Here is a 27,737-nt window from a genome sequence, read left to right as displayed (position 1 = left end):
CTCAGTCGATCTGAGTGGCAGTGAAGAGTGATGAGTGCAGTGTGCACAGAAGACGAAGTCGTGCACATGTAGTCTCGTCTGTAAAATATTGCACATCAGTGTTTTGATGAACAAAAGAAAGAGCCACAGACACAGACTCTGTTTCAGTCCGCAGATAATCTTGCGTTGTTTGGGTGCTCATGCTTAGAGACCTCTGGTGGTTGCAGTGTTGGTCAATGTCTCAGGGCCACCGTATGTATGGCCTCATACACAGGTGTGTTTGGAGTACAACAGTTTTCAAAGCGTTGTAAAGCAGCATAGTCACTCATTAAACGCTGTCATTGGGAACCCATTTATTCCATTTCGGACACATCATGCTTTTATACAAAAATATTCCAAATACTGTACACTGGTTCTCAACATTATGCAAAATAAAATAAAAAACATATTTACAACTCCAGTTAAAACGGAGAAAGTTGAGGATGAGAAAAAAAACAGACCTAATTTATGTGCGTGAATGTTTGACCTGCAGTCAGAACACTTTAAAATGTTCTGATCAGAGTTAACAAACCTACTTGATCTGAAACGCAAACAAAAGGTTTGTGTACAGTTTGTGCGGAAGGAAATGCAACATAGGTCATGGGAGTACATTCAAACGTATAAAAACAGGCGTCGGGTTAGAACCGCACGGATCAGTTTTAGTTGTAAAGTACTTACAAGATTGAAATTTAACATTTACTTGTTGAATTTACTGTTTTCTCCCATTGAATCAACCTGTCTGCACAAAGAAAAATAAAAGTAAATAGTTACAACCTTGCATGTTCAGGCTGAAAACTGAGGTCAAGGAGCTGGAATGTTTAGTTGTTTTCTTGTAGTTTCTCCAAAGAGACATGACCTCGTCTTCAAGGTTTCATGAAACCATTATAAAAAGAGACGCGGCCTTTCCAGTTATCGTCCGTTTAAAAAGTGCTCTGCTTTCAGACGTGCATACGTGGCTCTAAAATAAACCTGGTCCTCTCGCTCCAAAACGCTGCACTGTCCCATTCAAGTCCGGGGACGAGACTCTCGCCGACATTCGAGTCCTGCACCAGCAAGTGCTTCTGCTCTTTCACTTGAAAGTCACACGGTCACGGCCTGTTTTCATTTCATTTGTAGGAGCTTCATCTTGTTTCCTAAAACAATAGAAAGAAGAAAGAAAAAGAACCATTTAGCTGTTGTAAAAGAATATTACACAAGTGACCGTTTGATGACGCAGAATTGCTTACCCAGTCCTTTGAGAAATTTGTTCACACCACTTGGCTCCGGCTCAGGGTAAGAATCCAGATACTCGGCCACTCGGACCTCAAACAGACCTGAGGGACAGTTGGAGGGTTTGAGCCATCAGGGCAGCTTGTGTACAACAACACTGCAACTAAAGTTCAGATTATTGTGATGGCCCTCTGGCTTTCAGCAGGGCCTGCTGGGTGTTGGCACTCTGGCTTGTCTGTGTGTCATCTTGCAGCACCCTAGTAGGTGGAGCTTATCTGTGCAACTGGGAGCACCTGGCCAGTCTCCCAGGAGTATTTAAGACCCGTCTGCTTCAGCCCTCTGGGCTGGATCTCCGTTCCGCCAACACTGTGTTTTGTTTAGCACATCTCAAGCTCTTTTGGTTACTAATAAATGTACCTTTACCGTCTTTGTCATGGTTTAAGAGCCTGATCGTGACATAAATGTGGTATTTTCCAGCACAGAGCGTTTTCTTCTCATCCCGGTTTTAAATTGACCTGCTTTTAGATCAGTGCAGACTGTTTCCGTTTCATTTAAACATGCGTCTGGTTTAGTATGAATTAATTAAACACTACCATTTATGAACTTAACAGATTATTAGTGAAGTCAAGATGATTGTTTGTTGTTTTTACTTTTGTCTATTCTTGAATGTTCATGTTTGCACAGCACTGTGAGGTCAGTAAAAGTAGGGACATCTTAGCAGCAATGAGATCCAATGTCAGATTTAAACATTCATGTAAAAAAAGGCTTAATCTCAGTTATGTCTGAGGGCAATACCATCTTTTATTCCTATGAATTATAACTATGTATAAAAGCAGTGACTGAGTAAAAGAGATATTTAGTATCCATGTTTTGTTTTGTCTTTGAAAAACACATATCAGTGCACCCTAATGGAAACAGAGAAAAAAAAGTTTCCTTCATCCTTGTTTTGTTTTTGTTGAAAACAATCCTGACTATTGGCACTGCTGTTTATCAACACAATTACCTCGTCCTGCGCCCTTGCGCAGCTCTTTGCCCTGGATAAAGCCGGCGAACATCTGAGTGTCCATGAAAAGCTGCAGGAACTGGCGGACTCCGCGGGAGGGGTGAGATTTGCGAAAGCTGTCGCGCTGGACCTCCCTGGTTCCGTTGGCGGACTCGACCATGTGGAGCGGATAGTGGCCCACCAGCTCCACGAAGAACCGCACAAAGCCCTCCGACACCAGAGAGCTCAGGTCAGCCTGCTGACCTGCCCGGGACACGTTCAGGGTGAAGGCAAAACGTTTAATAAGAGACTCAAAAACAGATGATTGGTACCGTAGTTTCACAATCAGATTATTTATATTTATTAGGGCTGTGAAATTATTACAATTTATAAATCAGATTAATCACAGGTTTCTGTGGATTAATCATGATTAATCACATATTGTCGATATTGTCGGTATTTTTTAGTAAAAACAAAGATTTATGATAAAAGACGGATATATACATTTTCATTTATACATTGGGGTGCTGTTGTAAACAATGCAACTACAGGCCGTAAGCTGAACCCCGTTATCGCTTCATCCCGCTCCACAGTCCAGCATCTACACGATCTTTAGCTCATAAAAAAGTCGTGCTAAACCACCAAAAAAAAGTTTGTCGCTGAAATTCCAGTTGGTTATTTGTGCGTCGATGTTTAATGACGAACTAGTTTCTTCAGAGCGTAACAGGATATTCGTCACGAGTGGAGGTGATGGCGTAGTATCGTACCAAAGGCTCAACATGGTCGTATTTGGAGGATAATTATCGTGCATCTGGCAACCCTGAGATTGGTCGACCAATGACAGTTCTCTCTACAGTCAGAGCTCGCGCAAGAAGGTAAACGTAAGATACTGTTTCAAAACTTGTAAGAGCGTAATAACTAGTTTGTGAAAGACTCAAAGAAATACAAATATCACACGAGGCAAAATCCTGGACGTTCTGTAATCCCTGCCGGACGCATTTGTTATGTCTGGAAAAGAGGACATGTCCGGGAAAAAGAGGACGTCTGGTCACCAGGTCAGCGCCACATGATCCGTAGCAGCAAAGTCATTTTCCGTTTTGTTCTTTCTATCTTTATACAGCACGTGGATTTGTGTCACAATTGTGCGTCTTTGCGGTGCTTTAATGCTCGGGTGCCCCGTTGCCACTCGCAAAAACTTTGGTGAACCCCTCATCCTCAACAATATTAATCGGTCGACAGCTTTTTGCAATCCATTCCGCAACTGTGCTACTCAGCTCGTCACAGGCAGACTTAGTGTTTGTTGTTCAGTGAGGCTGGTTTGACACATTCCTCTTGAACGCTCCTCGCCGACCAACATGCTGCGCGTTGTGACGTTACTTAAGGCTGGTTGTGCTGCGGTGAAACGTCAACGTCTTTTCCGCAGAGTATACATCTGACATCTGCGTATATATACATAGATATCAGATGTATATGAGATAGAGAGATCTATCGATCGATAGATAGATAGATAAAAAGACTTGACTACACTTAAGACTATGCAGCACATCTGCTTGTACTGACCTCCACATCTGTCTCCATCCTCCTGTTTCAGGATATCCTCCCTCTCCTCCAGGATCTGCTGCAGTGCTGCCTGCAGTTTACTGGGCAGGATGCAGTCTTCATCACCCAGCTGTCACACATCACAGGAAAAGGTCAACATCAGTCACATGACGCCGGTTTCAAAACATGCATCCCGACTGTCTCTCGCACACTTATCGTGAACTAACAGCTGTATCTCTTTGTCTAGGTATTATGTATAAAATATCCAATGCCATGGAGCACTTCTGGCAATCTGGAAGTGCTTTGACATCCAACGTGCTACAGCGCCAAAAGAACAGCACACGTGTCGCCGTCTACATATCCCACCTACAGATGGCGCCGTTTTTCATCTTTACAATTATGAAATTCATGTTGAAGGCTGAGCAGGGGGGCTACCGGCAATATTGAAATTACAGCTCCGCATTTGAGACGACTAATGTCGGAGCGGGTGGCCAGTCGATCACTGCATGTCTCGTTAGCGTGGAGGTACAAAAAAAAAAAAGACAGTACCTGAACAAAAAGTGAAGCTAAATGAAATGTCAAATAGGAACCCAGTCAAATTCAGACACACATAAATACCAGCGAAACTGAACAAAACAAGCACATTCATCATTCATTGAATCGACCTTTGCTGTTCTAAATCAGCTGTTTCCACAGCCCTGCTGTTTGGGTGCAGCTTACACATCATATGTCTCTGCAGAGCTCGTGGGCGTAATATAGTTTCTCCCTGTCACCCTCAAAACATTCTGCATGCAAACAAGGGACAAGTGTAGGCAGAGCCATCTCTCCCCCTGGCACCACACCTATCATTCCTATTATACACCGCTATGTGTACACACCTGAATGACAAACTTGTCCGCACACAGATCCACTATGAGCACCTGGAAAGACAACGAGAGGAAAGAATGACAGTTACTGACTGCAAGAGTTCACTATTTCGCAACAAGGAGAAAAAAAAAGGAGCGGTGAGCCTGAGCAACGGTCCCTTGAGGGCGCGTCTCAGCCACTTCTGTCACGTGGTGGAAATTACTTACTGGTTCATTCACAACATGCAGCAAATAGATGGCATTCAAACCTCTACGAAGACAGACCTCTTTTTTAAAACACGGACGATGGTTTTGAAACATTTTCAACAGAATTGGGACTGCACCGACCTCCTCGATGGGCAGCTCCAGCAGCTGCGGCAGGCAAGGGGCCAGCACCCCAATGAGGAACGGCGTGGGGGAGCAGCTGATGTCCAGCATGCTGGCCGGTAGCACGGGCACGAAGGTGTGCTGCCAGGTGAAGGGGTACAGCAGCGCCAGCACCGCATGGCTACACCGAGACAACACACTGCGGTGACCGGGGGGGGAGGAGGGAACAAGATTAAAACACCATTCGGTTCACATGACACGAAGATATGAATCAGAGCTGCCTGACAATATCGCGAGGGGGCACCATTATGATTCTTTTACAGCTCGTTTATAAAGTGACCGTCAGCGCTCTCTGCCAACAGTTCTTGTGCATCAGAAGAGTTCTGTATTTGCCTGTCTTGTAGCCTTTACATCATAAAATAATTATGGTCAATAAAAAAAAAAAAAAAAGAATAAGATGCACGCCATTAATGAAATACAACGACACTGCTTTTACTTTTAATGTGATTTATGTAGGTGCGCGTGCTTCCGTAGCTTCACCGGCAGTCAGTGTGGACGACTTGAGCCTGACGTGAAAGCACATATTGCTATGTAGTTCTGTTCTCAATGAGCAGCGGTGCTGCAGCGAGCCGCAGCGAGCCGCTCCGCCTCACAAAGCTCTCACAGGCGGTCGAGTCTCATGTGAGCCTCGCTGCAGGCTCCAAGTCCAGATTGAAAATTAATCGTGCAAGCGCAAAAGCTCCTGACCCTGTCTGATACTCAACGTGCTCTGCCATAGTGTAAGTATCACTTCTAGACCTTTACGCAAAAGCAATTAATGCTTTTGCATAAAGTTAATCAATTGCTGGTCTTTAACATACATCTATAAGGTAAGCAACAGACTGAACATGGACAAATGAAGGGGTGACTATTGAACTTGGTATATAATGCGATTAATCGCAGAAAAATCATGCGATTAATCTTTGCCAAGCCCTAAAAATAATCTATTCAACTGAGAGATGTCGTGCTAAATAAGAACAGCTTGGGATGGGTCAGCACCTGCCATAGTGGCCCTACAGAGTCCACTGAGACAACGTCAGCGATATGACGTCAACCTGACTTGACTTGTCGTTGGGACTTTGCCATACAGATTAGCATTGAGGCCAAGGTACACGCATATACATAACACACCTGGGCCTGTGTGAGGTAATCAAGCATCGACACACAGCAAAGGGGAGTCAAATTATTTTTGAATTACTTCTGTATGTCATCCATCCATCCATCCATCTATAGTTTTCTGTTACCACGGTGGTACCTGAGTTTATCAGCTATGAAGATGACCCGCCTCTCGAGCAGAAGGGAGGCGAACACCTGCAGGAGATTCCCGACACTGAGACACTGCAGCAGACTGTCAAAGTCCACGTGCTCCAGCCGGGAGTCCACTGGTCGACACAGCGTCAGCACCTGGCGGAGCAACAAGAGCACATGAGCTGTTTTACCCCGACTGTACCGGGATATAACCTCAGCTTGAACAAATGTGATAAAATAACCAGACTAACAATAGTGTATGAGCATGTTAAGCATTTTGAGTATTACATTTCAAGTGTATGTCAAGCAAAACCAGATTTTTTTGGATACATCCAGGTGAAAGATGCAGTTAAAAACGGCACAAGTCAAGCCTTAAGTACGGTATGCAGGGCTTCCTAACTGCTGAAAGATGAGTACGAGAGTTTTGGAAAGCATCAATACCAACTTATTTTGAGTCAGCAAACCATAATGACGAAATAGATTATTGTTGACGGTTATAATACTTTTATTTGTCTCGACATGAACCCGTCAAAGCTGAAATAACTATCCCTATTGTTTACGCAGATAACCTCCCAGTCTGAGTCACTCTGAGTCTGCAGGAAGGAGTGGTTAGAGGAACATAACTACTAATTAGAATTTCCCCTTTTGGTTTCAGGGTTACCTCACTCCCAGAGCCGGGGAGGAAGCTCTTGATGGTGACTGTGCGTCCGGGGGCTGGAAAGGGGGCCTCCATCACGCTCCGCATGAAAGGGTAAACCAGCGCTGGGGAAATCTCCCTGCGCCTCTCAACCTCCTCCAAGATCTGGACGGAGACGGAGACGGACAAATGACTGTGTGTACTGCAAGCATGAGTGTTGATTACAGTCAGAGCAAAGGCACAGCTCTGTAAATGAAGTAACTGAACCTTCCTCTTCTTCCGACCATATCCACACTTACCGTTGGTAAATTTCACTCCGGCCAACTGGAAGACGGGCGTGACACTGCTACATGCGTAACATTTAAAAAAATAATAATTTAAACACACCCAGGGATTGCTGTGGATTATGTTCTGGAGTATCCTCATTCCAGTTTAAATCCAGCTCCTTTCATACCCCTACAAAAGGCTTCTAAAAACAGAAACAAGGGTGCAGATGCATTGTGTAGTGGCCTCACCTTTGCAAAGAGGTTGAAACAGCCCAGTTTGCTGACAATACAGTGCACCTCAGGAAGCCTCTTCCCTTTTCCAACGGGCTTAAGGACACACACACAGACACACACACAGTTTTATTAGACATAAAGCAGGTCACCACAGAAAGAACTGAAAACCCATTGAGGATCATCGTTTAACTAAACAGTACAATCACACTCATCAAGAGCCCGCTTTCCGTTGTTTGGTGTTTCAAAGTATTTTCAAATGGGAAAAATCAAGAGTTTGAAGTCCAAACTTTTATGATAGTTGTGGTGATCTTATCTAACAACAAAACTAAACATAAAACAATTCCAGTAAGGCTAGGCCTAGCCGTTTACACTAAAGATGGAAAAAAAACAACATCGTTAGAGAGAGAGCTCAACAAGACAACCACAGAATATTCACAAACAAAATAGAAAAGGCATATATATATATATATATATATAAACCACATCAGTTCAAGCTAAAAATGTGCGTTTTGAAAAGTGTCTTGAAAAGATCTATAAGCAGCTCTCTTTGTGGAGCAAAAGAAAAAGGGGGGAAAGGGTGAAATTCTTCCTGCTCTCTGTCATCGATTTAGAAGTGGTTTACGGTCTGTTATTCACATGTACTGATTCACATCTCCTCAGAGATGTTGAGTAAGCATGTGGCGGGCTTCCACGTCGTCACGCGCACACACATCAATGTTTTCACATCCACACTCACCAAGATCTTACAGCAGTAACAGAACCAGCGGCTGCCGTCCTCTCCGGTCAGGACGAAGGAGAAGGTCTCGCTGTAAACGGAACAACATTGAAGACACAGGAGACAAAAACTAAACCTAAACTCAAACTAAAAGAACTATGTAATTCATTGTATAAAAGCTGGAAAAAGGGGAAGAAGAAAAGGCAGAGAACGAGATGCGTCACTACAGCGGGTAAGGGTTTAAAGACAGTGAGCGTGTGTAAGTTGAGATCATAATCCACATTACAACAATGAACGAAAACCCACTTGTTTAAAAAAAGAAGACGAATGCTCAATGTCCCAAGGCACTCAAGAGTATTAATTAAATCTGGTGAAATTTTAAGAAGCTCTGCGGGGGATTTAAGTTTTTGTAGCAGCAATTTATGGGTTACAGCAAAGGATATAAATAAGCAGAGAGGAAATGGTAGTATTTAAATATAATACAACTGATAATTACAGTGCAAGACCTAAAGGTAAACACTGTTCAGGAAGGAAAAGTTGGACAACATACATTAGAGCACATGAAAGGTGTGCGTATTGACAACAAAAGCAAATACAGACATGAAAGGAAAGAATAGAGTATCGTGTTGCCATTGTGCCGTTGGCCGTGTGATGCAGTTACTTCTGTATGCACCTCGAATGCCATTAACTGTTCAACTATATGACTGCGGTGCATGTGCTGACCTCGGCATGTGAGCAGAGGGCTTCCAGTCCTCCGAGTCGGGGAAGCAGAAGTTGGGAATGACTTTCAGCTGATCCTCTGCCTCTCTGGAGATCCGGGATGACTTCTCAAACTGAAACAGAGGGAATCCACTTACAGCAGAGCTTCTCCAAATGGCTTCCTTGAGTTTGTTAAATAATCATGTAATTGCATTATAAGATAATTTAACTTGTTTTTAATTAGGTACAATATATTAAGCGTCTTATGCTCGGTGTAGTATTTCTACCAAATCATCCAATAGCAATCAGTATGTTCCCATAGAGTTGCCTGAGACCAAACCTTTTCTAAGAATGTCCAATTTCAAAACGATAACTTTATAAATATAATTCAAAAGTAACATGGAAACACAAATAATTGCTTTAATGAGTCCTCTTGACTTATGTGAAGCTGAAAGAAATCCCCCTTAAAATGATTCCTTATTGCTTTAGATGAGAGTCATGTTCCTTTAATTCTGCCAAACAAGATTATAATATTTTCCTAATTCCACAGATTATCATTCAATCAAAGCACTATGAATAAACTACAGTTATGTCCTCTGCCTGAGAAAAGGGCAAGGTTATGTTAAAAACTCCTTCTAACCAGTTTGGGGAACTGCTGCGTGATTTCAGGTGAGTAGGTGTTTCCCGGGGAGGCTTTTCTCAGCGACACCACCACAAAGATCTGGAAGAGCTGCTGCTGCTGCAGCTGGATCAGGTCTCTCTCCAGGGTGCGGTAACCTGGCTGACGTTTCAGTGTAGACTGGATGTAAACTGATCTCCTGGAGCCTGCTGGACAGCACACAATGAGACTAAATACCCCATCCAGCAAAAAGAGGCTTTTTAAGACATCAATAAACATAAAGTATAATGGTGATGTTACCGCTGATTACACAGACAACAATGCCTGAGGCTCCAACAATGGCAGTGGATAACTGGTAGTCTGCATTTTATTATAGTTAAAACAACATTTCCCACGAGCCTCTCCTGCAAAGAGGATGTTGCTTTGCTGGTCTTTTGTTTTATTTGTTTTTCCTAAGAAGGCTTAACAGTTACCATTAGTGGCTTCGAGGATGGCAACGCCCACCTGTTCAGTCCACACTGACAAATCCGGACAAGTATTGTTATATGTATTATCATATGTTTGAGATGCAAACACTTTTGTGACTCTAGAGCCATCATCAGGTCAAAGTTTCATTCGCCCCAATACTTTGACCAATGACCTGAAAAACTAATGACATGCAATTTTATTTTTATATATATATATATATATATATATATATATATATATATATATATATATATATATATATATATATATATATATACACACACACATACACACACTCAGACGCATACACTCACACTAATTACCAAATGTTATCATGCTAAACTAAGATGGTGAAAAACAAAAGACAATCCCCCATAAAAAAAAGTAATATTTAGTAAATATTGCCCAGTAAGCAGTAGCATTTAGCTCAAAGCAGCTCCATGTATAGCCCCACAGAGCTGCTAGCAAGACTGCAGACAATAAAACAGAGAACACATGATCATTTATTCCAGCTCGGCATTTCTGAACGATGAACGAGTCTGGATGTCCCCATCATGTACAATCGGGTGCAATACAGTCCCACTATGGATGAATGTCCATAGTGACCGCTGAAGGTTGAATAATAATGCTAATACATTCTTCAGAGATGCGAGGAATATCATTTTTTTCTAGATGCAGCACTATGTTTATGTTGTTACACACTGACTTCATACAAAAAGATGCACCTCTAAACTTCAACCTGTTATCGTAAAGAGACATTAAAGACATATTAACTCTGCTGCAATACCTTTGGTGTTGTCCTCAGGGTCACTCTCTGTCCCACTGGTCTCCTCTGTTGTAGATAGATGTGATTAGGGAATGAGGGGGGAGAGGATTAGGGCAAAGCAGAGGAATGGAAAAGTCTTGAGAAGGCATAATCAGATGCAGACAGTCAGCTTTTGTTTCATAATCAGCAGCTTTGCTTGCTGCAGCTGGCCTTGTGTGTAGCATCAAAAGCTGGGTATTTCCACAAAGAGCCTCAACTTAATCTTACTGAAGTGATGATGGGAGTGACATTTAAGCATATGTGACGGTCTGTGTGTGTGTGTGTGTGTTCGTGTGTGTGTGTGTGTGTGTGTGTGTGTGTGTGTGTGTGTTCTACCTCGTACTGAGACTCCCTGGTTCTTTACTCTCTTCCTCCCGCGCTTGTCATCAAAGATGGTCTCGATCTTGTTGACATACTGCAAAGTAGAACACACACACACACACACACACACACACACACACACACACACACACACACACACACACACACACACACACACACACACACACACACACACACACACACACACACACACACACACACGCCAGTCCCGTCATTTCACAGCCATTATAGAATCACAATTACCTGGAATCATGACATAACACGCCACTAAGTACATAATTATACTATAGATTTTCAGCTATTTATGTATTTATTTTTATTAAATGTAAACCGTACATTCTTGTAATGTCATAAAAAGAACACAGTCGAGTAGTGGACACAAGCCAACTAAGGCACATTAATAGATAGATTTAAGTTCTGCACATAAACGCATGAAGCTAAAACTTATCTTTAAGAGGATAATTACTACTTAGGCTATTCGTTCCAAACTATTTAAAAGTAACATCTGGAAAACAATCCTGTCAACAAAGACATATTGCTAAAAAAAAAAAAAAAAACCTCGACTGCCATTTGTCCAACCTGCTAATGCACACAGCAACGTGTCATGAGGGGTTTATCCTTTTCTCGTCATCACCTTCACATCTGTGTATAATGTGTTAACACCTCTGTCTTGTTGTTCTAACTTATCGGCACTGCCATGAGTCCTGTGATGCAATGACATGTTGCTCTACCACTATCTGCTTTTTGTCAGCTTCCCTCTCTTTCCTGCTCAACAAGCCTGCTCGACGAGAATTACCACCGCACGGACGTGCGCCTGCACGAACCAACCAAGTGGCAGTTTGCATCCACGTCTCCAGGATTATAACCGATTAGACATTTGCGGAGAATTTCAGAAGTTTCACGTGAATTCTTGAGCTACGGCCAAAAAAAAGCAGGGTTTTGGTGAGGTCTTGGTGACGCTTGACCACCGAATTCAAATCATTTCGACCTTAAGTTCAATTTTAGGAAATTGCGTCATGGTGTTCCCGAGGTAATGCATTCACAGGGTGGATGATCCAAAAAGCGTAACGCCTCCATAAAGGCATAACAACTAAAATCTCAGTCAGCACTAACGCCATAAACCACGTATCATTTACCTGAGGCGCCCTCTGTATTTTTTGTGTGCTCGCGCGCCGCGGTGCAGCCGGTTTGGGGGTCTCTGCAAATGTTGAGGATTTGGATGGCGTCGTCGTTTGAAACCTCTTCCTCTCCACTTTGCTCGCGTAGCCTTGCAGCGTTTGGGGCTTTGGAGGCAGCTGGAAGACAAAGAGTTTGGAGTCACCGCTTGGCTGTCGGTAATTGCGTCGTATCAAACTACAACATCTCAAGTTTATAAACCAATTAACAACAACTAAATATGTCCGTAGTGTGAAAAGGAGGCCTAAATGGCGTATCTTTCCATACCTTAGGCCTTCCGACAGGGAGACACATGGTAGAGAGCTTGACGTCCTCGTAGGGGACATCTCTGGTCACTTCACATGGAGGAAGACAGAGTAATGGGAAAAAGATAAGACGGGCTGGCTGGGTGTTGCACCACGCCTTTACACCAAGATACTTAGTATAAAAGCAAAGAAATTCCTCATAATTGCCAATGACAAAGTAATCTGTCCACCTCTAGACCAAGATACTTTTCATTTCACTGCAGTTCCACCATGTGTCTATACCTGCAACGGCTGATGCAGACGTAAACGACTAAAAAGCAATGTTTTGTTCACTACCTGTCCTGATTTATAACAAATCACTTAATTGTACAGTTGTACCAGAGTTCTTCTTCATCTTGATTATCTCTCAAAATAACTCTCAAAATGTCATAACATTCCAGAAACTGTAACATCTGGTAGAAACCATTAGGAGTGATTTTTCCTGATTAGTACAATAACCGGTCCTTGTACTCTTGAACATGCTCCGATATGATAATATGAACAGTTCTAAATGGGGCATTCAACCACTGACAGGCACCCTGCAGTTCATATGACTTCCTGTCTTTGTCTCTTTTTCAACAAAACCAGTGCTAAGCAAAGCGGTTTCAAACACACGGCAGACAGGCAGTCAGCACTGGCATCAAAAGAGCGGGGAGTTCAACTTACAAACGATGTCCTCGTAAATATTGTCATCGGAGTAGGCGTGGTAAATGCCCGAGTGTCCATCCTCGCCTCTCAGCGGGCCTTGCTTCGCTGTCAGACGCGCCGCATCCTCGTACTCAAAGGACTTCCTGTGGTGGGGAGGGAAAAGGGAAGGCAGTGAAAGAGACGGGCCTCGCTGCCGTCCTGAAGATAGTCACTGCGCTGCTGTTCGCTCTCTCGTGTCACGTTCATGTCAGTGCCCCGTCGCTAAATTCCACAGGTTGATATCAAACGCAGCAAGACCGAGAGAGAGAGTGAGATAAACTGGAGTGAAAGGAAATGACTGAGCATCTGGTACCAAAGTTGTTATGGAAAGCTCAACGAGGAAGAAGGCGGGGACAGGGTTTAGACAGACATGGCAGTTGGCAAAGTGACAGCTGTCATTATAACAATTAGGTCACAGTGCAAATTAAAAAAACTTTCAAAACTGAAGACACAGCTTTGTTTAGTCAGAGGGGGCTTACGATCATCTAGGTCTGGTAACAAGCGCAGTTCAAGTCTTTATCTTTGTTTGGTTACATGAGCTTGATACAAGTTGCTTTAGTAATACACACAAATGCTGAAACAAAGCCCTTTACATGACTCGCGGTTCAGTGGGACGTACTGGAGGCATTTCATAATGACAAACAATTGAATGACCGCTCGTGGTTTCCTTTGAAGTTGGTAAACACGTAGCCCTGTAGCATTATGTGCGGATGTAGCAGGAGGACCGGAGGTGAGGGAGAGGCATGAACTAATTACAAATGTGTAGGTTTCTTTTGGCCAACCTTTTCTATCATTCGGGCAAACTAAAAGTTTGATTATATTCAAATAAACGGGCCACTGCCCTGCATGACTATTACGATTGATAGGTGTCTATTTGCACTTTATTTTGATACACAACATAAGACTTCTTCCCAGGCCTCATAAACTGACCAAGTTACTTAGGTATTGTGGAGGATGTAGTCTGTGCTGCTGTTTCATTTTACAGCACGATACTGACAGATGTTTCTATTATTTTGCCCACCCCCTATGTACTATACTATACAACACACACACACACACACACACACACACACACACACACACACACACACACAGCATTATTAGAAGTCAGGCCACCCAATAAGTGCTGATCTCAATGTGTAAGTGGGTACAAGTCATGTTTTGTCTTGCTTTGCCTCCAGTGAAAGGGAGAGCGAGCGAGCGAGTGTGAGAGGGCGTGTGTGTGCGTGTCGATGACGACCCTTGACCCGTGGCTGCAGGGGAACTAGGCCACATCCACATAATGGAGAACAATGCTGCCAGATACCATGTGACATCACACCAAGACGCCGGCCAACAATTAAGACTTGGTTTCCTCCACAGAACAGACCCCCGCCCCCTAAAAAGCACTCCAGATAGACGAAGACTGAAGCAGCAGGATGTTTAATGTGCATTTGTGAATTTCCCGAGTCTATCGGATCAAATAAAGCCCTGCGAGAAAGCCCGTCTATTTAAAAATGTAAAATGCTCTGCTTTCACTACATTGACTCACCTGTTCTTTTTATGCCTTGAAAGCCCGTTAGTCTTTGCTACAGGACATGGAGGAGGTGGGAAGCTTGGTGGGTGGGCGACCCTCTTACTCCTCGCGTTGGAGTGGTTACTATGAGGGGATCTGCTGTCCCGCCGCGTTGCGGGCCCCATGTTGCTGCTGTCGTCGGCTCCCCGATACTGGAACGTCCGCAGTGGTTTGGGAGGAGGCTGAGCGTCGCCTGAAGACACCTTGCCTTTCTCCCAGAGCAGTCGGTCCCCCTCGAGCTTACGCCAGAAACCCCGGGAAGTGTAGAAGTTTCCAGCGGGCATGTTGTCTTCTTGGTCGTCGGTCGATAGAGGTAGATGCTTCGAAGAGACTTCAACGCCCAAGATGCGGCCCGTTTTTTGGTCGCGGTCGGCAGTGAGGATTTGTTTACCCGCGGGTTGGGCCTCCACTTTGGGAGACGCAAACATCTGTGGTGCAAGTGGTTTAATTCCTGGGGTTGTGATGGAAAACTCAGCGGGACATTTCCGCACAGGGTCCGACTTCCTACCGACGGCACCATATCCAGATGGTGCCGGGGACACCCGGAAATCTAAGCCCAAGGTTAAAGATTTGGAGTGGTAATGCCCCCTTCTCGACTCCTCATTGGAACATCCATTGCCCAGTGGGTCTCCGGACAGAGTTCGGGATACGCTCGGAGGATGTGCCTTCGCCCCAGCATCCTGGTTGCGACCTTCCCACTGGGAGATCTTCTCCCTGATGCTGCACTGCTCATGAGAGGGGGGCCTCCCTGACTGGCGGCCCTGCCGAGCCACAGTGTCCCCTTTCTGCTGGCGATCGACTTCACCACCCCCTCGCCTGCCCTGCTCCAGCCTCAGAGCCAGCATGTTGAGAGGGGGCAAGAGAATGCATCAGGGATTTCCTCGAAAAGACAGATGGGCGAAGCCAAGGAATCTGTTCCTAATTAAATCCAGAAACAATAAGTAAAAGCAGGAGCGCCGCAACGGTTTGGGGTTGCAACTGATCCTTTATGTCTTTGTGCTTCTTTTTGTGCTAGTGGAGTGTTACTTCCCCTGCCTTGTCTCCTCTTGTAAACAACCTAAAAAGAAGAAAAAACATTACCAATCAATCAATGCACTTAAAAACAAGCCTGGGCAGCACACTGAAGGGTCAAAAGGTCACTGAGGCAATACAGGAGGCTTTTACAACGGCACACATCTGAAGCGGTCTACAACTTGGAGGGAGGGACCGAGAGAAGGTCAGGAAGGACAGGCTCCAGCCAGGGTCGGTCTCCAAAAATAAATCCAGCCAGAATAAAGGGAAGACGGTGACCGGAACTCAGATTTCTGCTGCTGCGCGTCCTGAACCGCCCCCAACTCCATCCCCGGGGGAATTATTTATTCTCCGTCCCTGTCGCTCCCTCAACCACAGAGCGGGGCCGAACACAAAAAAGCCAATGATCGAATTTGGTGTTCCTGCAAAGCTGTCTTTCAGGTGACCTGGGGGAAGACTTTTGTGCATTTCAGGTGATTTTAAAGCGCTTTGGAAGCCAAGACAACACACAATTATCAAGGCATACAGTGACAATGAGGTGACCGATGGAGAACCACACCTATCTACCCAGTGGAATAAAAGCTTCTTAAATGGTATCGCTTTTTAATCAGACGCCAGAAGAAAACTATACGCCAACCTGATAAACGGATGCCTTTGTGAGAGGATTAGAATATGTATGGAGCTATTATGATCTATTGTTCTCACAAACACTGAGACTTGGTGTAAACATCTGCAGCGTCACTCACCCGGACTGATATTCCCCGAGTCAACATCGATGCGGCCACTATACACTCTCATACTGCAGCCCCCGGCTCGCTGGAACCGAACCATTTGGACACGTTGCACATTAGGGCCGAGGGAACGTGGAGAAGGGGAGACGGGGTAAAATTCCACTGCACAGCTCGCGATCATAATAACTCTATGGAGCTGCATTCCTGCAGAGCCGTACAAGAAGGGTGGGTGGGGTAGGGGGTCGGTGGTTGATGTCGGGGAATACATTTAACTGGAGACAGTCAGTCAGTCATTTTTGCGAGTGACCCTTTTGTTTGCTCTGACCTAAATCAAATGAATGCGCGTGCACTGGAATGCTGCTCGTTCGTTGCCAGACCGCGATGTGACAATGCAGCGCCCAAAATTGACCCAGTTGCATTATTTGTCAGTTTGCCGCACAGGAAAACCACAAGTTGAACTTCCTGAGCTGCAGGATGAAGGATCGGGCCGACTGTCCACAATGACGGTGCAGGGAGATTTGCACCCAGTCGGAAAACCCACTGATCCGAGCTGTGTTTGAATCCTCTACACTGGTGAACAAACATTGTCCCCTAGACAGAGTAGATGCAGGAATAATTCAGCTAATACACAGTTACAGGAACAATTTGCCAACCCGTCTAAAGTTTTCAGCTTCCCCTTTTTAAACGGCTGAAAGTTAAAAACCAAACATTGTTATTGCCAGTGAGGCACGCAGCATATGCAGCAAGAAAGCTGGAGGGGTCAAAATTAACTTCATTGACAGTTATTGGGCTGTCAGGTATCCTTGTATTTTCTCACTGACTCATCTACAATGAAACAAGATGAGTGGACCTATGAAGCTGAAGAACCCCGTCATCACTTGGCAGCAAAATCAAAAACCTAATTGCACCTTCAAAACCTGACACAAAACGCCCACAGAAACGTGGCGTGACACAACACCTTGTGTGAGAGGTGTTTCACCCCCAATAGTGACAGATGAAGCTATAATCAAAAAGGAAAGAGAAAATAAAAAACGTGGGTTTTGCTAAATGTCAGGGTGAAGTTAAAGGACAGGCCAAAGATTAAGGGACTGATCTATCACCAGCCAGCCGAGCAGCATGTGTGTAAACATTTGTTTTGAGAGCTCTGGTGAAAGACTGACAGGCCACTTGACAAAGTGACAAGTTTCAGTGTTGATGTGGACACCACTGTCCTGAAGCTGGATCCACATGATCTCATAAACTCAAACCAAGACAGCTGTGTAATCAAAATCAATGAAAATGTATTACTCGGCAGTGTTCCTGGAGTTTTTTTTCTCCCTTATGGATTAGTGGAACACACACATCTCAGTTATTCATTAACTTTACTGCTTTTCCTAAATGTTACAACACCTGTAAAGGATTTACATACAAAGCTATACTGTCTGCATTCAGGTTGCAATGAGCAGCTTTAGTCGTTTAATTCCTGGTATTGCTGTGAAACGCATGTAGAGAGGAGAAAGAACACTCAACCAAACTCTCGTCAAAAAGTATAGACATTTAAAAAATATTCTTTAATATCGCAGTCTCGTGTCATAGAAAATAAAATCAATCGCTCCCTTGACTCTTTATGATCCATATCCTGTAATTCGGCGGAAGAAAATAGCCAAATTAGCTGAAAGCAGCTCGCTGGTTCCCACAGACAGCCTCCTGCCGTCATTAAACCCATCAGGTTGTCCCGTTGGAGGAAGAGGGAGCGATACCGCGATACGGTTATCGATAACTCGGAAGATTTATAAAAGCACTGTTCAAACTATTGGGAGGCGATGCCGAAACAAACAACTTATGGATACAGAAATATGTCTGACACTGAAATCTAGTGTTGATATAATATAACGACGACGTCCCCACTGTGAAGGAAAAAAACAAAGTGAGTTGAAAGTGTAACGTGAGCGGATATATTCCCACACAATTATTAACTACAGATAGGAACCAAGCAGCTGTGTTACCGAAAGGCGCAAATCACTCTTACGGTAACTCGTGCAGATGTAGCGTTGAAGAGAAAAGACACTGTCGGAGTCGGAAGAGTCGCTTGATAAGATATGACTAACCGACTACCGTAACATCACATGGGGAGATGAGATGACTGACGTCGCATGTCTCGTAACTTACCCCTTCATAGTTTAAAAGTCCGAGAAAAACTATTTTTTCCTCATTTCCATTTCGGTTAAAAAATTAAAAACAACATTAAATCCGACTCCGCTCGCGCGCAGCGTTCAGCTCCGGAGAGGTTTATCAGTCTGAATTAGTCCAGGCGGTCGGAGTCCACGTCCATTTGTTTGAAATTTCTCAGAAAATAAACTCTTCAGAGCCACAGACCGCGTCCGCTGTGGCAATGACTACACACACAGCAACAAAGAGAGTGTCCATTGACTAGAGAAAAGTACAGCACAGCACTCCTCGTCCTCCTTCTCGAGACAGCTCGTGTCAAGTCGGACAGAAAATATTTAACTTCCGGTTAAAACATCCAGAATAAAACCTGTTACACTGTTTCCCTTTCTGCAATTTTTAAACTACACAATGTTTTTTTTTGTCTTCACATTTAGCAGCTACAATGGTGTGTTCCTTTATTGTTTTCAAATATAATGTCAGTGTTAATTGTGAAGTTAAATGCACATATCTTTTCATTAAAAACTGCAGGTGGGGGACTCATTTAATATGTACTGTATATAACTTAGGTACACAGATTTTCTAGGAAAGACATTTGACTTCCGGTTTCACTCACGGTGTTTCTGTCGAGCTTAACGCAGTCGTGGCCGCGAGAAAGTTTGGTTGAATCCTCCCGATCCAATAGGGAAGACGTCATCACATCAACTCTGCAGCTGTCAGCGATGAATAAATGCCGTTGTCTTCAAGTGTCCTGGGAAATATGGACGCTCGTTTATGAGCCGCACCTGCCCGACTCAACGAGTTAACAACCGACTGGGACATATTTCTTTCGTTTGTAAAGCACCGAGATGTGACATGCCGGTGCGGGAAAGCGATGGAGTTGCCGTATAAGTGTCAAAGTCTAGTAAATGTCCATTTTGCAGAGGATACTCCAAGGATTTTGAAGCTCACTGCAAGTATCTATATATAGTGGAGCAGACTCAGAGCACATGTTACATGTTTGTTCAGTTGAATCAGACTAAAATATGAGCGAAATGGAATATTAGTCGTGAACTCCCATGTGTTTTTATTTTTCCTTCAAAGAAATCTCAGACTTTATTCCACAAGGTATAATGTGAATTCAATCCAGCTAGCTCAGATAAATGGCAGACATCAAGTAGTTTCAGTCAATAACTCATGCTAAAAGTGAGGCATTATGCAACTTATCTCAAACTAATACATCTTAATGGCCGATTCACATTTTCACCAATTTTTCTGCAGACGTGGTTAAAACATCACTGCAGTTAAACCTCCAAGGGAAACAGCAGTCATGGGGAAACTACGTTGAATGCACAGTGTAAAAGAAACATGGCGCAGAATAAGAGTGCAATTCATTCGTCTCATTTGCTCACAGGTCCGAGCTTATTGAGGGACGTCTGAGGGCGGCAGGAGCTCTGCCAAGATCCGTCTGTCTGTTAAATAATTTTGCAATGCAACACCGATCGACTTAAGAAACACATCAGTGGAGCAACATACTACACAAACACACTTGTTTGTTCACATTTTATTCCCTTCCATTTTGCCACATGATATACACACATGGACGACACACTGTGATGTACAAGTGTGCACATTATAAGAGCAAAAAGGTTTCCCCCCTCCAAACGAAGGAAACATTAGCGTATTAGACGGTTGATTTCGCTAAGATTCCATTGTTTGAAGAGCTCCGGTGGAGAAAATGCAGATTATTTTTCTTCCGAAGTGATACTTTTAGAGTGTTCAATCAGACTTCACGCCCTCCTTGATGCGGTTGAGCTCGTAGCACAGAGTCTCGTAGCGATACGCCATGCGGATCTGGGCCACGTTGGTCTTGCGGATGTCGTTGCCTTCTGGGCCCTCCTTGAGGTAGTCCGCCCCCAGGAAGTGGCTCTTCTCCTGGGTTGCAGAAGAAGGAAAAAATCACAAGCAATGTTTTTTGGGTGCGAGCACAAACTCTCCTGCTTAAGTCCCTTATGGTTTAAGAGCAGTTTTTGTGTTAAACTGTCAACAAAGCCTCTTTCACATTTAATTTGTGTCACCACCCGGCGTGTTACCTCATGAGACATGGCGCTCTGCAGAACACTGTTCCTGGAGATTTCACACATGTCGCAGGTGCTGAGCTTGAAGACCTGCGCCGCAATGGCGTATTCTTCCATCAGGGGTTCCTGTGGACGTGAAGGCCGAAATGTACACTTCGATATTTGGAACATGTAAGCACAGCGATGGCACACATACACTCCCCATGAACTGTGCCATTGCCAGCTCCATTTGTTAAACCACGATCAGCATATTCGACATGGCACAATGCTTACAATGCAAGTGCTTGTAAATGACTTTTTCCGTACAAGTGCAACACCAAAAAACTAAAACGCATTTTGTCTGCAGACGTGCTCTGATGCTCGTCAAACACCGACGTCTCCCCACCTTGGTGTAGTGGAACTGCATGGGGTCGTCGGTGGACAGAGAGACCATCAGGCCTTTCTGGTGAAACTCCAGCAGCGGGTTCTTGGCGTATTCCAGGAACAGGCTGTTGTTGCTGAGCGGGGACATGGCGATGGGGATCTGGGTCAGGTAGTACAGGTACTGCAGCACAGGACTCTGTGGGGGGATCGAAGATTGATTGATATGATCAGGTTCAGTCAACTCATGACATTAATTATCAAGACCTGGCTCTTTTTTTTTTTAAAGATAAAGCAAGCAAAATGATCAAATGCAGATATCCCCTTTCAGAACGCCTGATGTCAGACAGTTAAAGGTTGTTGCCGTCACCTAATTTCAAACATTGGGCCCGAAAAGGGTGCCGCTCACCTCTGGGACTAGTTTGAAAGTTTAAGCTCTTTAATCGTACATAGGAAAATACGATATATACAGAAAGGGCATCTTTTTGTACCTTCAGATGAAACATATTGCATCGAGAAAACTTTTTTTAAAATTGGATTTAACGCCTTTAGCCTCTATTCTGAATGCCGGAGCTGGGGCAGAAATTGGAGAGGGAACTGTGGCGTAGAGGTTACATACGAGGTGTTGGAAGATTATTGACACAAAACAATAAAGTCCCTAGTAAGTCGATTTTTCATGAATGACAACAACGCGGTGAATTATGCCCTGTGAAAAATCCAGAACAATATAATCAGCTTTCTACCTCGAATGATGCTTTCGAAGGCTTTTATACAAAATATATTTTTAAAAAATATTCTAGATTATATTATTGTGAATCATGTATCCACCAATGTCACTTGTTGTTTTGTTTGAAGTGTGTTTAAAACTATCGCACTATAACTGAGCTTTGCTTATATAAACAGTGATATTTTATAGAGATGTGTTTTTAAATTCTGTTTGTCATTTAACATTTATTTTTTAATTTGTTGTATTTCACCGACTCTGCGTCCACGTGGAACATTTACAACAAATTAGTAAGCAAGTTTTTAATGAAAAAAATAATAATAATTCTGTGTGTGTGTGTACGAGTGCTGCCAAATTAAGATCCGGCTGATTCACAGTCAGCGAGGAGAGGACCGACCTTCTTCAGATTGAGGCCGTGGGAGATATTGTCCGCGGTCATAAAGGCAGCCAGCAGATGGGTGATGGCGCCGGCCTCCCCGCAGTGAGGCCTGAACGTGAACGTGTTCATGCCCCTCTCGCTGGAAAGCAGACAATAAACAAGTATTATACGTTGGACGCAACCAGGGGAAAGCGATGTGAACACATGGCAGGAATCTGAGTACGTTAAATAATCATTAGTGCGCTACTAGCTCGCACAAGATCAACGTATGTGTGTGTGTGTGTACAGAGAAAGTTACTGACCTGCGGAGCTGGTTAAGCACGGTGATGTTGGCGTACATGTAGTAGATGTAGTACGTGTAGGAGGGGTTTTTGGCGACTTCCCACTCATCTGGTTTGGGGCTCTTGGTGCTGAACATGTGACCACTGTGCTTGGACTCATCGTCCACGCTGTCGAAACCTGTCACCTGCACACCAGTGGGCAAAAAGGGTTGATTATACAGGTAACGGATACGATTTGTCATCTTGTTGAGTCTGGGCTGTTATGGTTATCCCAGTTACCTGTGAATGCAATTATGGGCTAGGTTGCATGTGTGAGTGAGAGAGTGCGGACCTCCGTGTCTGTCCACGGTTAATCTGGCATTCTGCTGCCGCTAACCGCGTTATGTTTTAGGTGTCCAGTCATGGCTGCTCAAACGACCCTTTCTCAAAACTCCCTGTAATGCCTATTTCATACTGCCATTGGCCTTTCATTTTCTACTGGGTGCATCTTCCTACTTGTGACTCACATGCTGGAGGAAGATGCTGAGGTCTTTGTTGGACTGGGGGTCGATGGTGGCCTGGAACACGGGAAGGAAAATGTTCTCCAGCATCTTGCCAAAGTGGGGCACAAAGTTCCTGCCTCTGAAGATGTCGCTAAGATAGAAGAGGGCAAAAAAAAAAAAACACAAATATTTCAATATGAATTTTAGCCATCTTACACACCTTTTGAGCGTTTTCTTTTTTTCAAGCTCACAGGGAATTAAAAATATATTTCATTGGCAAATTAGAATCTATGATTTATCCACGAGGATGAATTATTCTCAATCGGTAACGGTTGCGCAAAACTGTGGAAAAGAAAGAATTACGACATGGAAACCTACTAGATCCTGGGGATTTGAATCATCCATTTGAGGTGTGGGGAGTAGACTCTGTGCTTGACGAACCATCCGGAGAGCTTGTTCCACTCGGTGGGGTTGCTGCCGTAGATGGAGAGGCGAGGCTCAGCATACTGGTACTTGGCGTCCTCCAGGTCACTGGCTACTTCCTGGTTTACACAAAGGTCCAATGGACAACACAAATATGCATTCAGTCCTAATTAAAACCTATTTTCTTCCAGAGCTGTTCTTCTGTGATGTTTCTTGTCCACTCTTTCCACGCAGACGCTGACCTTGATGATGGTGGCAAAGTACTCTCCACCGATGTAGTTCTCTGTCTTCATATACAGGTCCCGCAGCTCACTGGCTCCGACGGGGTTGTACTTGGCGTTGAACTTATCGAAACGCTGGAAGGTTTGTCTTCCCTTCAGAGACACAACGAGAAAAGAAGCGCTTTAGATCACGAAAAGCTGTCGACCGCCAATGTTCCCGACAGGCGAGTGACGTACGGCGTGCACATCCAGGGAGTCCACGGTGAGGTCATAAGGGTGCAGGTGAAGGGACTCGAAGAGCTCCTTCATGGTGACCTCCTTCCCATTGAGTTTGTGCACGATGCGGCTGGCGTCCACGCGGTAAGACCTCTTGATGAAGCGCAGCAGGTGCTTCTGGTTCATGCAGGCGGCAGCGTGGATGTGGGTGTCCACCTGAGGAGGCAGGGAGACAATAAGATGAGTGGATCACTGAGGCCGGGGGGCTTCATGTGGTGTGTAATGACTCTGCTTGGTAACAAGAGGGAGCTAAAGACACTCACTCACACACACACACAAGGTGAATGGGCGACGTAAGTCAGAACGACAGCAAACTAAGTGATAAATATACATTTTTTATTGTAAATGTAAAGAAGCTCTTCATATATGTACACTTTCCCCCATTTTTAGACACTTTGATTGCTGATTTTAAGGCTTTCTGTATGAGCATAAAGTGTGTTTTGAGTGACACAAAAACAGAAAGTCAAAGCAGAAAAAATGCAAGGATTTCACTTTATTTTAAAGTCTTCCCTCATCTAGAATGCAGACTTAGTGGGAACTTCACTAAGCACGTGTATATTTGTTACATCCCTCTACATGTATATAGGTTCAAGGCTGATTCCAAGTTATTTGTGCCGATTTCATCGTTTGAAGCTAAATTACCAGAAGTGTGCATGCTCAATGTTTTCCACGGCTACCTTCCTGCAGTTGTAGAAGTCCCTGTGGGGGTTCATCTTCAGCTCCTTCATCTCCTCCATCTCATTCAGCATCTCATGCACATTGAACTTGGACATGATGAACTTTAGACGGCGGTGAGTGTAAGTCTTGCTGCAATCAACAAAAGAGAAGAAGTTCAACCTCCAAATTAGTCCTCGACATGGTATGTCATCTGTAAAGACTCGTGCAGGAATTGGATGCGGGGTTAAATCGTGGAGGGACCACAGGGAAAACTGAGATATTTCAATTCAAAAAATTCAAAAAACAAAGCAGTCAACCTCATCTCAAAGGACTCACGTGGGGCCCTGCGCGATGAGAGCAATGAGGAAGTTCATGTCGTCGATGAAGGTATTGTAGTCGGGGCAGGGCAGGTTTTTGGGCTGATGCTTGTCGGCGGCTGCGGCGTCGTTGTACACGCAGATGACTCCGTCCTTCATGCGGGCAACGTAGCCCAGGTTCTTTGGCAGGTTCTTGGTGTCGAAGGGGTCTTCCCCGTCCTTCGGTGGCGCCATGAAGACTGATGGACGGACAGAGATGCAAATGAATCCCCCGGGGCACACGCCAAAGGAACAGAAAACATCTCACGCGGGCTGCCTCGACTCCTTCGCCCCTCACATGGCTGCGCCTGATCCTCGATCTTGAAGCTCTCCCCTTCGATTTCGCGCAGGAACTCGGAGGTCGTCCGCGGGTAGCGCTGGTAGGCCAGCCTCATGTACTTCTCCCTGATGGTCAAGGCGCGGTACAGACCCCTGCAGGACAGCTCAAAGTCGTCCATTGTCACCTGGTGGGCGGATGTGGACAGATTTTCTAGTCACTAATTGTCATCTCATGATTACACAGAGAAGCATTCCTTTAGAAAAAAAAATGTTAATGCTAAAATGAACTAAAGATTTGTATTTGTTTGATAGGAGGCGAAGGCTTGATTGATACACTGATTGGAAAATACGTAGTATTCTGTGCAAAACATTGTCCCTACTTTGAAGCTTTTTCCCAGAAAGCGGGGACACCTGTGAGGTTTTGAGAAGTCTAAAGCAGAAACAACAATCAACCCCCGCTGAAGCGTGTCGATCCCTGGAAATGTTAAACCCACAGTCATGAAACTTAAACCTGCCTGCTCTCAGCTGAGCTCCATTCATGGCCCTGTGTCAGTGAGAGAGAGGCTGCTGACCCACAGTCACATGTAATCAGGGAACGTCAAAGTCTGCATCCACGTCAACTTGACCCAAGTCTAGATAAGGATCAGTTTGCAACCTGCAGTAAATGATGAAGTAGAGACCTTAACTACTACTAAACTACCTCAACCTCAACTACTGCTGTAAAAGATCCCACAAGACTGGAATAAACTATTAGTTTATAGTTAACTTAAGCTAACCGGCAGCTGTCGCCTTTGTTGAACGGAACGGATAGATACAAACGTGCAATCAATTTAATACGTGTATTTCAAAAAAAGTATTCCTTTAAGTCAAATTTCTTGTTGGATTTTAACTCATTATTATTGAATGAATGTTTAATGTATGTTCGCCCGACTGCTCACTAAACTGAGTTATTGGGGAAAATGTATGTGATGGAGACTTGTTGAATACAACACAATGAATGTTCACTTGATTTTTTTTTGTGCATTTTTTTTGTTTTTTTTTAGCAGGAAGGCCTAACGTCCGGGTTGGAACAACCTAACCCCTCACATCTCCTCATCCCTGCAGAGTTTTATGCTACTTATGATGAATTTACGTCGAGGATTATTCTTTATAGGTCTGAAAAGGTGTATGTTCCAAAAACGTGAAGGCTAACCAAGAGCTTCACTGGTGCTTTTGAACGGGATGAAATGAAAATGGACAGTACCCCAGAGGCGTAGTCCCCGATGACAGCCACTCTCTGGAAGTCCGGCACTTGCAGGTAGGTGGGTGTGTCCACCTCCACGGACACAACGGAGGCAGTAGAAGACACGTGGGCAGCGCTCCCAGGCACGGTCATGTTGCGGCAGCGCTGGTGTCTCTTGCTGTGAATAAGGAGTGAGGTTTGGTGGTTGGCCATTAAGACTAAATGCAAATGTAAAAAAAACTCTGAATACCATATTTCCCCACCGCGTGACGACACCGTTTAGTTGCGCTACAACTTATCTCCCTCCTCACCGTTTCTCAACATCGTCGTCAGTGTGTAGATGGTGGGCCATCTCCTGGTGCATGATGGGACAGTCCTCAGCCACATCAAACATAGAGATCTCATCTCGGACGTCCTCGCCTTTGGTTTCGGACGCAAAGACCTGCTCCGCGAAGGCCCGCATGTTGTCATCGGTCTCTGTGAGGCGCGGCGAAACGTTCGGTCCGTTAACAGCAAGAGATGCATTCTGCTCTCGTCACACCATGCACACCACAAATTGAACTTCTCCACCGCTGCTCTGCGCGGCGTGAACATGACCGCAGAATGATGTGGATTCATGTGCACATGACATCGTTCATCCAGGACTTCAAAAGGCACATACATTACCCAACCTGATGTGTTTACAGACTCCGGCACATGCGTTCTGCACACCACCAAAGCTTGACTCAGTCATTACAAGTCGACAACTCTGACCTCCAGTTTGGTCCCATGCAAAAGGAGGAGTGCATGGGACCAGACTCTCTGTTGGCTTGTCTCAAATGGAAGCAAGATGGGAAAGCAGTTTTTTTTCCAGTATGTTGTCCAGACCCAGTTTTCTTATCATCTCTTACCTTGTACTGAACTGTCGTTATTATTTGCACCCCTATGGCAATGTAAGTGAGGGGATTTTGATTCGGATTGATGTTCAGGGAATGACAGGAAAAGAGGGTCATGGTACAACATGACTGAAGTTATGAATCAAGCTATATGAGCAACAGTTCTCCAACAAGCGCTCAAGTCTCATCAGCAACCCAATGACAACGACACAGCATGAGCGGCATTACTTGATGCCCAACCACTCTCTGGATCAAAACTATACTTCTGACATGCACTTTTCTAGCCAAGAGCCACAAGACGTTCTACTGTAAGACAGGACAGGACTGGCGATGTTCTTCAGTATGGCACAAATGATTAAAGGGTGCTACTTCTCACCCTCCTACTTACCCTGTTTAGCTGATTGTTGAACCAACCCGGAGCAAACCCCCCCCCCCCAAAAAAGAGAGCGTTAGAAAAGCATTGGTTAGAAAGGTGACGTACAAACCAAAACAATTACTGTGTTTCGCAGGATAAGAGTAACAACATGTTGCCGTTCTGAATCCGTAACAATTCAGACAAAGACC

General features: G+C 44.5%; 2 protein-coding genes across 4 annotated transcripts; both read right to left on the bottom strand.

Annotated features, from left to right (window-relative positions):
- Positions 1-346: 346 nt before the first annotated feature.
- dennd2c (DENN/MADD domain containing 2C) lies at positions 347-18,834 on the bottom strand. Of its 3 annotated transcripts, none has more exons than XM_068596859.1 (19): positions 18,585-18,834; positions 14,671-15,751; positions 13,119-13,243; positions 12,436-12,503; positions 12,129-12,287; positions 10,987-11,065; positions 10,633-10,677; positions 9,399-9,586; positions 8,783-8,892; positions 8,081-8,150; positions 7,360-7,437; positions 6,869-7,009; positions 6,215-6,363; positions 4,942-5,119; positions 4,627-4,668; positions 3,770-3,878; positions 2,231-2,473; positions 1,245-1,331; positions 347-1,151 (listed from the first exon to the last, which is right to left on the bottom strand). In XM_068596859.1, the coding sequence occupies exons 2-19, from the start codon at positions 15,537-15,539 to the stop codon at positions 1,120-1,122; spliced, it is 2,772 nt and encodes a 923-aa protein (XP_068452960.1). In that variant the 5' UTR covers positions 15,540-15,751; positions 18,585-18,834; the 3' UTR covers positions 347-1,119. The 3 variants fall into 3 exon arrangements, with proteins under 3 accessions (XP_068452960.1, XP_068452962.1, XP_068452961.1); XM_068596861.1 differs by having other exon boundaries at positions 9,399-9,583; XM_068596860.1 differs by lacking the exon at positions 18,585-18,834 and having other exon boundaries at positions 14,671-15,766.
- A 793-nt stretch (positions 18,835-19,627) lies between these two features.
- Positions 19,628-27,567, bottom strand: ampd1 (adenosine monophosphate deaminase 1 (isoform M)). Its single transcript, XM_068596863.1, has 15 exons — positions 27,562-27,567; positions 26,610-26,775; positions 26,320-26,476; positions 25,096-25,261; positions 24,778-24,997; positions 24,462-24,591; positions 23,746-23,940; positions 23,530-23,661; positions 23,243-23,406; positions 22,889-23,015; positions 22,404-22,567; positions 22,120-22,240; positions 21,024-21,197; positions 20,654-20,764; positions 19,628-20,495 (listed from the first exon to the last, which is right to left on the bottom strand). The coding sequence occupies exons 2-15, from the start codon at positions 26,759-26,761 to the stop codon at positions 20,340-20,342; spliced, it is 2,169 nt and encodes a 722-aa protein (XP_068452964.1). The 5' UTR covers positions 26,762-26,775; positions 27,562-27,567; the 3' UTR covers positions 19,628-20,339.
- Between the last annotated feature and the right edge of the window lie 170 nt (positions 27,568-27,737).

This window comes from Clinocottus analis, unplaced genomic scaffold (genome assembly GCF_023055335.1).
Source record: "Clinocottus analis isolate CAN_PGR_092001 unplaced genomic scaffold, fCliAna1.0.p SCAF_4, whole genome shotgun sequence".
Classification (NCBI taxonomy): Eukaryota; Metazoa; Chordata; class Actinopteri; order Perciformes; family Cottidae; genus Clinocottus; species Clinocottus analis.
This window is presented reverse-complemented; position numbering and strand designations above follow the sequence as displayed.

Coding starts and splice junctions, on each gene's coding strand:
- dennd2c (XM_068596859.1), bottom strand. CDS start 15,539: ATGCTGGCTCTGAGGCTGGAGCAGGGCAGGCGAGGGGGTGGTGAAGTC. Junction 12,288..12,435: donor TCCCTGTCGGAAGGCCTAAG/GTATGGAAAGAT, acceptor TTTGTCTTCCAG/CTGCCTCCAAAGCCCCAAAC. Junction 8,151..8,782: donor CCCTCTGCTCACATGCCGAG/GTCAGCACATGC, acceptor TTCCGTTTACAG/CGAGACCTTCTCCTTCGTCC.
- ampd1 (XM_068596863.1), bottom strand. CDS start 26,761: ATGCGGGCCTTCGCGGAGCAGGTCTTTGCGTCCGAAACCAAAGGCGAG. Junction 23,941..24,461: donor ACTTCTACAACTGCAGGAAG/GTAGCCGTGGAA, acceptor CTGCCTCCTCAG/GTGGACACCCACATCCACGC. Junction 22,241..22,403: donor GTGCTTAACCAGCTCCGCAG/GTCAGTAACTTT, acceptor TCTGCTTTCCAG/CGAGAGGGGCATGAACACGT.